The following is a 12868-nucleotide window of genomic DNA, read 5'->3' as shown; positions in this document are numbered from 1 at the left end:
GCGTGTGGTGCGATTGCGACTGGGATAGACGACGCGGCCAGGCGCAAAAGTAGGTACGGCGGGCAGTTTTTTGACGATGCTTGTAAGTGCGCGCGCGATATTGGTGAGGTGAAGGATCGAGCCGATTGAGAGATGGAAAGGTTGCGATGCGACTATTAAGAAAGTCAAGAATGCAAACGATTTGGTGTTTGTCTGTTTGTGTTTGTGTTGATGTTGTTGTAGGGAGAAACTGAGTCTGTCTGTTGTCGGAGTGAAGAGCAGGAAATGCGGTGGTTGTGGTGGGAATTGGAATGAACGGGGGGTTGGTCAGGCAAGTGGCATTGGAATGGGATGGGAAGGGGCAGGGGACGCAGTGGCCTAATATGGATCTGGATGAGGTGTGGTGTGGAAGTGAGAGAGAAGGGCCTTGGACCGGGATCAGAGAAGGAGGGTCCCAGGTCCCACCTACCGTCGGGGTTGTTGAGTGAAGCCGCGCACCCAGAGGAAGGAGCCACCAGCAGGCAACAAGTACCATCTGGGCCTGTCTCGGGGTGCAGATACAGTGCAGACGCCCAGCAACGTGGACCTTCCCGTGAGTTTTGAGTCGGTTCACGCCCGTTTTAGCGGCAGCGGTAAAGTTAACTTGTGTACCTATCTTTTTAGCCACTACTAATCTACCATTGGGAGTAACTGTGAGGTAGGTACTTTGCTACCTGTAAGGGTCAAGAACCCCGTGCACCACCAGATCGCCATTACCCAGGACAAATGTTCTTTGACGAAGTATTTTGTTGGAGAGCCACATTAGTAGTTAGAGCACTCCCGAGCACTCCGCCTCCAGGTGTTGGGAATCAATCGGACATGGAAGGGGACTAGGGTGTCGCAGGGGGGCAGGTGCACACGCACGTCGTGCCTCTGACAACGCAAATAGGTACTGATCGCTGTTTCCGGGTAGTGACGATGGATTTTTACAACGGTGTCGGACTACTGGCAGAGAAGGAACGAAAGACCCATGTTTCTCGCACATGATACATGTTTCTTTGCAGATGAGGCATATGTTCTGCATGTAGACCCTTGCTAGAGCGCTGCACTGTACGGAATTGACCAAGCGTCGGTGGGTGTCCAGTTGGACCATGACACTTGAGACATCCTGGACAGCCTCGATCTTTGTCTCAGCACACTCTCTTCTTGTCCGGAAGCATCAGGACATTTCCATGATACGTCACGAGATAACATATCATATGCCTCGTTTCTTTCTTCTTCGATTGACCTTTAATCTTACATGCGTGTTGCTTCGAGAGACTCCGCATCTAGGATGATACTATCGAATAATGCATCCCTCTCTACAACCCTTCAACTTCAATATTAATACAGCCAGCCAATGGTGCCATAGGGTAGAAAGTAGGCGCCCTTCTTGCCAACCCTTCATCTGTTCCCGTCTATACCTAGGGGAGATTATGGGCCTTCTTGACGTCGTTTCAACAGTTCTGACATCAACCGCCCTGCATATTCGTCCCCATGTTTCTCCCTCTGTTTGACCAAAAAAGCAATAAACCTTCATCCATCCCTTCCTCATGGTCATGCACGAAATAACCAGGACATCCAAGACAAGCACATGTACATCATTTTCTCACTGCAGCTGAATATATGCTGCAGCAGCAATGTTTTGCGTGTCAGGAACCCATAACGGTGGGAGAAAAAGAGGGGAGAAAAAAAAATAAAGAGTGAAAGACAGAAAGAAACAGGCAAATATGTACACATCTCCACAATCATACGACGATGCTACTCTTCCCGTTTATTCTACCCGTACCGGGATACGACACAGGGTCATATGCCTACCACACATAGAGCTTTCTATTTATCTCAGTTCCGTATGGTCTTTTTCTCTTTTCGTCAGAGCCCGGCCGATACGCATAGAGACGTAAGGGCAATCAAATGGACCAACATGGCAATATCCAAGTCAATGACACATAGCGAGTAGACCACCAACATATCCTCGCTTCTTTGTTTGACTTGAGCCCTCTCCTCCACAGTAATTCCCTCTGGGCTGAGAAATTGACTGACTGCCTCAGGGTTCATAGGTTCTCTAGCACTACCGCCTGCCCTCGACGTCCGGGTTGGGCTTGATGCCCTACCTGACTCAAGACATTCAAGCTACACATACATGGATACATGCAACTTAACTTGCAAGGGTCTCATGCAACCAGGCACACCAGTTAGAGATTTTTTGTGTGCTAGCTTTAGTTTCTCGACTTGAAAAGAAATGCATGCATCGGGCAACATTGGTTCATCCTAAACCAGGCGCAGGCCGTGTATGACTTCGCTTGTCAAGTTGACACAGGCAATTTCGACGAGTCGCGCTTGTTCATCCACACAAGAATAAGTTTGTTGCGATATTGTTACTCTGTGCTACGCTCCCCGGTTGGTTGATCCAACAGACCAAGCTGAATCAATCAGGCAGTCCCTGAGAGAGCAGCTTTGGTGTGCCTCAGTCACACAAGAATCTGTCTGATGGATGTCTACATAGTAGTTTAAAAACTCTCCGTTGACGCACCAGCGGGCAGTGGAGGGTATTCCTCGCTAAAAGGTAGAGTTACCTAACTTTGCCTTGGCTGGTGGGAGCGAGCCGTCGCGGCACGGGCTAGGACCATCCCATCCATGGTTCCCATCTCATCCATACCCTTCCATTCCTTTGCCGTACCGTTCGCTTCCACGTTGATGTGCTGCAGGGTCCTATGTTGTCAGTCAGAGCTCCCGAATGACGACAGAGGCATGCTAAGCTGTATCATGTCTGCGGCACCGATTCATTCGTTTCTTGCTTCATGTTTCTTGATGTGCACACTTTTTTCGTCTACCTTCCACTACTCCGTACCCGCTTCTCCCATTCTATAACAACCCAGCAAAGGGGGGGGGGGGTTGAGGTCCAGGTGTCGAATAGTGGGTGTGTACGTGTCTGCGTGACCTTTTTCTGTTACCTCCTTCACAGGTGAGTCGGTGAGGTCATGCTACATTTCAAACCCTACCACTCTTTGTTCTTTTCACTTCTCACCCGCTTTTGGAAGAAGCAGGAACGCGCGATTTGTTGGCTATCTTGGCTGAAGGCACCTTAGAGAAGCACTGTAACCCTCAAAGGCGAAGTTGTCTTCACACCCAAGTCAGTTGGCTTATGACGATGTAAATACTTTCATGCGAAACAGTCAGTCGATCGCCGAAGAATGTTCGATCTCCTTGATCGAGACCTCGGAGTCTCCTCTTTTTGAAGTTGCACCATCTGTGCATTTCCTCCCCTCCCCATCATTGTTCAAATGCTTCATGATAAGCCAAGTCTCTTCTCATGACACAAATATTCAGCAGAATCGAGACCCGATCATGCTGCGGTTTTTGTCAGATCATTCACCGCTTGTCTACAGCGCATGCCTCACGTTCTCTTTGCCATTGGCCCTGTAGCGTAGTCATTGCTCTTGATACCGTCGCGCGATAACCGCACAAGTCGCGAGTGAGACGCGAGTGAGGTCAGTAAAAACGCGTCAAAACGCGTCAACGCGCTAATTAAGACATGCATGATCTCTCAGAGTGACCAATAGAAGAATACGGAAAGATGGGTATCAGTGGAGAAGCAGCGCAACCACTTCCGAGCATGGTCAGTGCGTACATGAAGTACCTGTTGGGCTCTGCATGGGTGAATGCATACAGTGCGGCAGTATAACTCCTCACGGCCTTGCCCTGGAACCAGGAATCACCCGCAAACCTTTGTCTTGTGCTTGAGAACGACGTCAATGGTGAATCGTTGATTGGCAGAGTTGGCAATATTCCTCTCTGCTTCACGGACCACATTGCGTCACAGGCACTTTCACATCCCTCAGCTACTGACATGTCCGGCTTCCGAAACTTGGACAACTCAAGCTTGGATGGTATCACTTGTGTCTTAAACAAACACCCCCATGGAGGGGAACACAATTCAGGACAAGCTTGGCATCTTATGCTTCACGGCTGACCATTATTGCCATCTCAGGCAGTCAATTTAGGTAACCTCTTCCTACCTTTCAGTCACGATTGCTTCTATCTTCCCTTGCCAAGACCCATCATACAGCCAAAAATACCCTAATCAGATAAAAGAGAGACATGTCAACACACCAGACGCGTCTTAAGGTAATACAGTAAACAGATCAGGAGCCCCTCAATTCAGCTCTCTGTCTCATCATCAAAGACCCTCCCTGCCCTCGATCGAGCCAGCCGAGGAAAAGGAGAGGGGTTCTCTTGTCCATGTATATCTTATATTCCCTCCCTTGTGAGGAAATTGATTTTCTTTGTTAATGATGTCTCATATCGAGATCTGTTCGTTCCTGGCTAGTGGCGGGCTTCCCGAGTTCTGGGGTCGGATGAGAGTGATGTGACCAAAGAACGAACCCTTTAGACTTCTCTCTCAGTGTCTTTGCCACATCGGTTACCAAGTACTAAGTCAAGACTTATTCGAGTTACACAAAACTACTCTCCCGTGGTGTTTGCTGTGCTCAGAACTTGGAGGACACTGTCTACCATAATGCAGTTACTGATGGCTCATATACAACCAGTCGAAACTGATATCAACCATCACCATTAATCAGTAAACTCAGGTGAAAGTATCAACCCCCTTCCACCACTCGTCAGTCTGCGTCAAAACGCCTCGTTGTTGCTTTGATACAAAATGTCTCTACATATTTTGCCCCTTGCATGTTGTTTGAGTTTCGTAGTGTGGTGTGCTGGTAGGCTGTCAGTTTCCATCAATAACTAATTAGTTTGTCAAACAACAGAAACATGAGTAATCACCTACTTACAACAAAAGCAAGAACAACATACTTGCAAGACTACGTCTATCAAGAATTATGGGCTATGAGATGGCAAACAATTATCAGCAAATAGGTATGCCTTCAAGAATTTCGTATATAGCTTACCCTAGATATAGACAATCTGATACACTGTCTCGAGGAACCCCTTGCATATGCACATCGAGGGAGCTTTGCCCCACGCTACCTCCATTGAAGGCCAACTAGACTACGTAACCTTAAGGGAGTCAGTCCTATGAGGATACGTTGTTCTGCGGTCAAGCTGTTAGAGCTGTATGATGTGCCCAAGTTCGTGTGCTTCGCCCAATCTGCTCGTTTAAGCAAACAATAAGTAACCACACGATCGTTACACATATTGACGATTTCCAAGGTCAACGAATAAAGAATAGGTTTACATCATAGCCTTCATTCATGGCAGGCACTGTATTACTGTATCATGATTATGTCCAAGTCACGTCGCCCAAGAACGCCAAACACAAGATGATAATCATCATCAACCCACTCCACAGTCTCACTTCGCTCTCGATACCGCCAGATGTTTAGACTCCCTATTTCAATAGTTCCCACCACAGATACAGGGAGAATTATACCAAAAAGATCCCAGCCGAGCTGATGAATCACCTGACCGTCAAATTACATCTCCTCATGCTATGCTGCTACTCGAGATCAAGGTCCCCCTTTTGATTCTAGAAACACGATTCCAACAGGTGAACATCCGTGCCAAACGGGGCTAGCGACGGAGATGAGGATAAGAAGGCGCCGTCAAGCCTATCGCCCAGTTTAGAGAATTTGGGCTATGCGAGATGTGATGTATGTCAAAATGGAAAAAGAAAAATAACAGCGCTGAATGAACCTGTCGTTACTGCTGACCAAAAAACAGCGTAACGCAAGGCGGGAGTTATGTCGTTTGCCTTTTCATAGAGGAAGCGTAGTCGTCGTTGATTAGTCATACTCTTCATATTAATCCCAGAGCAGGCTGTCACTCGCCCACTGCCATTACATAACGATGCAGTCCTTGTCGTCCTTGGGATTCTTCTGCATCTTGCCGTTTCGCGGAGGGGCAACCTCCATGGGAGTACCCTGACCGCTGACAGCCGCCTGGATGATGGCTAACCGTTGCTTGGCTCGCTCCTCACCAGCATCGGCAGCTTTGACGTACCAGACATTAGCCTCCAAAACGTCACGTCGGCATCCGATGCCCATCTCCGTAAAGTAGCCGACGGCGTATTGTGCCTTCACGAAGCCTGTACCACAGTTAGCTACCTCATCGTCTACACCGCACCAACAAAGCACTCACCTAAGTCGGCTGATCGACGCGCCCACTCATAGGCCTCCTCCTCATCCTTTTCAAGGATCGGGGGAGCGCCGACCATGTACCACGCACACAGTCCCATCATGGCACCGGCATGTCCTCTTTCCGCAGCGCCGGTATAGAAGTGAACGCTGAGAGCCGGATCACGAGGGCAGTTAAGCAGGCCATGCTCATAAGCATCACCCAGTCGATAATTAGCCTCAGGGTGGCCTAATTCCGCAGCCTGAGTAAAGAGTTCGGCAGCGTGAATATCGTCCTTGAAGATATCTGCACCATACCCATTCTCATACAAGCAACCAAGTTGATATGGCGCGGAATTGTACTGAGTATCAGCCGCTTCAGCAGCTAGCTTCATCCACTTAATTCCTTCTCGGTAGCGCTTTTCTCCAAGATCGCCAGATAGACAGGCCTTGCCCAAACGTGTCATGGCGCCAGGATGGCGCTTCGAAGCAGCTGTCCGCAAGAATTGCACCGCCTTGGCGGGGTCTTTCCGGCAACCCCAACCAAATTCATAGCATAGAGCGGTTCGGTAACCAGATTCAGCGTGGCCGTGCTTCGCAGCCAAAACAAACAGAGGAAATGCCGAATTATAATCCTCCTTACCCTTACTGAATAGTCCAGAAGCAAACCCATCCGCGAGATAGTATTGCGCAAAGGGGTATCCGGCACTGGCGAGACGCTGTAGGATTTGTCGGGCTTCACGAACCAGTTCCTGCGGGCTTGAGACAGAACCTTCGGCAGTTGGGCTGTCGCGACCCTTTTGAGGTTTGGGGCTGTTCTTGCGTGCCTTAGGTTCTGAAAAGTCTAGGCCTTGCTCCTGGGCTGTTGAAATCAAGAATATAGCGAACGAGTACTGAATAGAAGAGTCATTTGTCTTTTTGACGTTGGCACGATACATGTCCAGAGTCTTTTGTGTGCTGAGAAGAGACGCATTGTTACCAATCACAGTTCGAAGATTGGAGTTATCAGGTGTCAATGGCGCCGGAGCCTGCTGAGGATAAGGCGCATGAAGCAACTCGGCGTACGTCGACATTCTGACATCAGGAGATTTACGTGAACCAGCTGGCATAAGACCCGGAGAGCGGCCACGTGAATCAGAATAGACAGAATACGAAGATGGTGGCCGAGGCAATGAAGTCCTCATATGGCTACCCGAATTCGGAGTAAGATGACGGCCGATGTTTGAGGCACTCTCAGCGAGATCAGAAGCTGACGAGTTCCTGGCCTCTGCACTTGGAACGCTTGTTGGGAAATCCTTCTGATGATGGTACTGAAAAAGAGGCACAGGCTGGGTCTCAAGCACATTTCCTTCGATAATGGAGCTCTCAGGGGAATCGCCAATCGCCTGGCCCTCAACATTCTCGTTCATTCCTGATAAAGAGCTTGCGCTTGTCGTTGCCGAAGATTCTATAGAGATTTGTTGCGGGTTCATGCTAGCAGTTTCATTTGATTCACGACTGTTGCGGTACTGGTCCTGATTGCGAATTCTGTCCGTTGGAGTTGTCTTGGTGGGCTCGGCGATGTTTATCCTTTCAATCCGCGGCTCAGAGCCCCCTTCAGCCCCGCGGGAATCATCTTGAAACTCTGGAAAGCTCCTTGGCTCTGACCTCAGTCCGTGGGAAGGAGGAGGGGGGGGAGCATTTTGTGGGGGCGAAGGCAATGGAAGCAGAGTACGATCGGCTAATTCTCCCCTCAACGATAGCTTCTGAGTATATTCGACATCGGCGTTTGAAGGCTGAACCCAATTATCCTGTTGAAAGTTTACGCGGACGGGCGAGACCGGTCCGTTGCGCAGTCTTGGGCCTTCAGATTCATCGAGATGAGGTATGCGAACAGGGCTACGACGAGAAGAACTGGTCGGTCTCGAAGAGGGCCTCGGCGATTCGTTGTAGTTCAACGCTGCCGCGGTAGGAGGCGATGAAGTATTTATTGCTGCCATGACAAAACGATGGTGAGGCTTTGGCAATGCCGAAGCAGCCAAGCGTAAGTTTGGGTATATTCCAGAACGAGTGTCGAGATAAAGGCGGAGTTCGATAGCCTGGTAAGCGCGCAGGACTCGGTGACCGTGCTATATTCCAGATCACGAAGAACCGAATGGGTCAAGGCCAATTCTGGACGCGCTCAAGGAAACACGAGACGACAGAAGATAGCGACCGTGGAGGAGAAGCGATTGTAGTCTGTAGTCAGTGACAGACGGTCACTTTAGCGCAACGTACGGAGTGGATGCTGCACGAAGGATATTTGGGTATGGATCCGAAACGCCGCGATGCAGCGGAGACAAGGGGTAGCCGGGCAAACAGAGGATAGATCAGCGAGCGACAAGGGGGGTGGTTGGAGAAAGGATAGTTGGGGAGAACCCAAGGAGGCTGAAGTGAGAGGCGAGAGCCCTGGAATTGGTATGAGGTGATGAGCACAATAAAACGGGAATATCTGGTAAATTTTTTCTGAACGAAGGATAGAAGGGAGAAAGAATTATGGAAAAGCCAAGACTAACTAGACCCAGAATCGGACGGAAGAAAAGAAAATTCCAAGCATTAAGATGAGCGAGTGGACTTTGAGCTGAGATCCAATAAGGTCCTTTTTGTCCTGGGCGCTGCGCCGTCCGATATTTGTGAGGTGAGGTGGTGGTGGTGAACGTGGTGGCAGTGGTGGTGATGAGGTCCAGGCGCCCACTGCAGTTTAGCTGAATTAGCTAAATTATGGCACATGCGCTTGTAGGGGAGCCTAAGTGAGCAAAGAAAGCGGAGAGCAGTGGGCGACCGATGGCAAGGACCCATGTAGAAAACCAGTGGGGATTTATTTGCCTAACGGGTTAATAAATGTTGTCTCTTGTTTCGTTGAAGAACAAGTACGGAGTAGAGGAGTGGATGTTTCAACATCCCCTTTAAACCAAGAAAACGATTAAGTCATATAGTCCCGAAGATGCTATTACTACCTTAGTAGGTAGGTCGAGAAGGCCGGTTATTGCAGAACCTGGTCTGATCTGTCTGGGTACCTTAGGTTTCTTATAGGAAAAAGGCATCAACCGCCGAAACCAGGCTGTTTAGGTAGGTAGGTAGCAGGCAGGAGTCGACGTTGCGAGAGCTGAACTCGTAGTAATTTGGAAGGAGCAGGGGTATTTTGCAACCAAGTATCGGCCAAGGCAGGCGCAGGACTTTTCTATTCACCCTGTGACCTCGACTACTCCTGTTTCACTTGTTGCACATTCTCTGTTTCTGCCTTCAGATCTCGAAATGATAATACCACAATAATGACGTGGACACAGAAAATACACAGGCGCCGTGTACATCCAACTCCTTTCCCTTCAGCATCCTACATACGCGTTAGTGAGGAATGGTAGCTCTAGGAAAGCTCGGCATGACAAGCGCCTCAAGCGGAAATGGCACGGTCAAAATTGGCCGACCTGTCCCTTTCTTGCTTCTCCGAAAAGAAAAGCATCATGGAATGACCGGCAAGTCTTAAAATGACAACCACTGCGAGCCCAATTCGTGAATCCCCACGTTGGTAGGAGAGCTGAAAAGCCTCTGTGCAAAGCCTCCCAATGGTACGTCGTGCCATAAACGAAACTGCATGTTAGCGCCATTACGACATTAAACATGGCTTAAATAACTCAACTCAAGGGTCCAGGCCAAGCCCAGCCCAGCAGACTTCTGCGCTAACACTTAAAGGGCTATTGCTATTTCTTGACCGCCAGAGCATGCCCACGACATATAGGCGCTTAAATGCTTCGTTTTTGCCATTTTGACATGAACAACTCATGTGTTCTGCTATCATAAAGCCTCGCCGTTGTAACATTACATCTTAGTGGTAGATCTTCCAAACTCTGATCTAACGATACAACTCAATTAAGTTGAGTTAGTACACTTAGATTTGTGCACCGAGCCATCCTTGTCTGCCATTCTAAGTTCAGGTTGTTAACATTGTGGCAGCGCTTACTGTTAAACAAGGCTGAGCAGCCGCCATGGCGTCGGTGTCGTCACGCAGATATTACCCTGGAACTGCTTCCACTGGTCGCCTCGTAAAGGAAAGGAAAATCGGAGATTTCTGTCGACTGTAACTTTCGGTGGGCGGGTAGCACGTAGGTTACATTTGTTTCGGCAATTGGCCCGGGTATTTGGTAAACATGAATTCCTGTATCACACATAAATATTGGTGGACAAGTACAGAAAACCAGCAGGGCATTTAACAACATGCCGTGAGGAATGTTCTGTCGAAAGTTGGTCTCTGTCGTATTTAGGTATAAACATCGACCAAAACTATTCAAGGTGGCCTACTTAGTGATGAGTAGCACGTGGGCAAAACTCGTCTTCCACTGCGATTCGTCCTTTTGAATGGGGCGGTGTTGGCTAAGGTAGGAAGGGGTTCTCTTGAGATTGGCCTTCTCAGAACAAATATAACTATAGTATATTCTGGGACCCTGATAAACTCCAAGGGAGCTGGACACACATCAACCTCCAACTTCTTTGGTCAAGGTTTCGTCGAACCGAATAGTGGAAGTACTGCGGCATGATTTCTCCCTTCAGATCTATTATTGTGTTCAGGAGAGAGCTGAATTCACCCCAGTGATTCCCTTGCCTTTGAATATTGGTAGCAGAGTACGGCGGTCGGGCCGTCGATCGGACGGCCCCACCCGGCCGTCCCGGCTGCCACTTAATCCAGCCATCCATCCATCCACATGCTGAGTGACCGTTTCGCAATACCTTAAAACAATCCTATCATACACTCGAGAAGTTAGTTCTATATTTAAAATTTTTTAGGCGCAAGTTATACCTCAAGCCATGTCAGAACTGCTGTTGCTTATGACTTCACCATGGATCTGGTCAAACCCCAGAGTTTCCACTCATCCCGGGATCAAGCATCTTTTAAAGCCTGGGGAACCCCACGACAAAGCCACTGCCAGCTCAAGGATACCACCCAACTTTCTTAATGAGTTTGTTAAATCACACTTGCAGACTTGACAAGTACTCTGACCATGTTCCTATCTTGGCTGAAGCACGCCCTGTTGTCTAGATATCTTGTTGTAGAACACGACGGACACTTGAATGGCCTAGATAGGCTATGTGAAGGGTTTTTTTTAAACACCTAAAAAACCTCAAAACGCCCAACAAAATACCCTAACTATATTCTTAAAACAACAGAAGAGTTTAGACTCGGTTTTATCTCATCTAAGCACAGATTGTTCGCACGACATTCGAAGATTCTATAGTCCCGTGAAACTTCTCGTATAAACAATAAGCTAGTGTCAGTTCTACCCACCTGATGTCGTCGATCTGGCTCGTATCGAAACTGTTGTCTGCCAGTCATGCACACATGCAGCCAGAAAGTACATCATCTAGGGGGTGAGGAAATACAGCGGAAGGGCTTTGGTGGGAGATCAGCGATTTTTGGTGTAAGCCATTCCGCTGTTTTTCCTCACGTCGAGGATCATCCAGTCTGCACAGATACCTTACTGGGTTTTAGCCTCCTGCATCATTTGCTCCGGCAGATCCGAGTTTTGTGTTGAACTCTATATATTGCCCAGCGTGATACGCCTGGCTGTATAATATGATACCGAGATGACTTGGCTGCTTCAAATGGAGAGCTGCCAAACAAGGGGCCCGTTCATCTACGGACTTACCTCAACGGCCGAAGCATGCTGCAGGATCAATAGCAGATATGTCGTGATATTGTGACTATTTGAGCAATATTCTGGGAACAAAGATTTGGTGTCTACATACAGACGATCATTTGGCCCGCTGCTACCAGAGTTTGAGTGTATCTGTAATTGATGGGATTGGATCACTTTAATAGAAACGGTGTATTACCACGGAAACGAAGACGGTTGACGGTTAGACACTTGGGCTGTAAATAACGTTAGCACGTGGCATAGACTTCCTCTTTCTCGATCGAGGGATGGGATCTATAATTGTCGAATTGTTCTGCATAGTACCAAAGGAAGACCACCAGTGCGATGGTATGGTGCATAAGGACCATAGTAAGAACTAAGCTCAATGTTGAGAGTAGTAGGCAAGCAAAGAGAGGGTATGGAGTAGGGATAGCCAGCTAAGAACAGTGTTAATCAGGGGTACAGAGCACTCCCTAGTGGTGATTATTATCTCAAGCCTCGAGACATCATCGGGGCGAAATGATCCGTACCATGCATGGAATGCCTATTTTGATTGCTGATTAAACCCGACAACTTGGATGGACAAACCCTTGATAGCATGGCATTGGCCACCATCATTAGAACAAACCGTTCTCTCTGAACTACCTTGACGAAGAGTCGATAAACAGTACAGAGGAAGGGGTCTGTTCGGCTTTGGTATCTGCGTAGCCAAGGGGGAAGTGTAGCAATTACACCAAAGGATCAGATCGGCTTGTCAAGCGAGATAGCGGCGACTAATTCACTAACCCCTTGGCTACATTATTGCATTGGCAGAACCTGTTCCTGCGGACTCACTTTTCCTGCGGATAAGTGAGTCCGCAAGTCAAGTTTGGTTGGTTTACAAAGGTCGTTTTATATGTACAAACTGGCATTAATGCACACCATACACCAACACCACCGCTTCATCACAGCGGTGGACAACCGAATAAATCCAGGTCTTGGAATTATCCGCACCATGATTCACTATTAGGCAAGTCTAAATTACTCGCGTGTTTTAATCTCGAATTAGCTAAAGAACAACCCACTAAGTGTGATTGACGACGATATGTCAGATATGGGTCAAAAAGATTCCTTTTATCATAGCAACGCAGGCTCGAGATATATGTATGTATT

At 48.3% G+C, this 12868-nt stretch overlaps 1 protein-coding gene across 1 annotated transcript; it reads right to left on the bottom strand.

The window, feature by feature from the left end:
- Positions 1–5795: 5795 nt before the first annotated feature.
- FPRO_00670 (uncharacterized protein) lies at positions 5796–8050 on the bottom strand (the record flags this gene model as incomplete). The annotated part of the gene is made up of 2 exons (XM_031223847.1): positions 5796–6043; positions 6097–8050. 2 exons carry the CDS (start codon positions 8048–8050, stop codon positions 5796–5798), a joined length of 2202 nt encoding a protein of 733 aa, XP_031075801.1.
- Positions 8051–12868: the final 4818 nt, after the last annotated feature.

This window comes from Fusarium proliferatum, assembly GCF_900067095.1.
Source record: "Fusarium proliferatum ET1 genome assembly, contig: FPRO_scaffold001, whole genome shotgun sequence".
In the NCBI taxonomy this organism is placed as follows: Eukaryota; Fungi; Ascomycota; class Sordariomycetes; order Hypocreales; family Nectriaceae; genus Fusarium; species Fusarium proliferatum.
The sequence above is the reverse complement of the archived record's forward strand: the minus strand, read 5'-3'. Positions and strand labels throughout refer to the sequence as shown.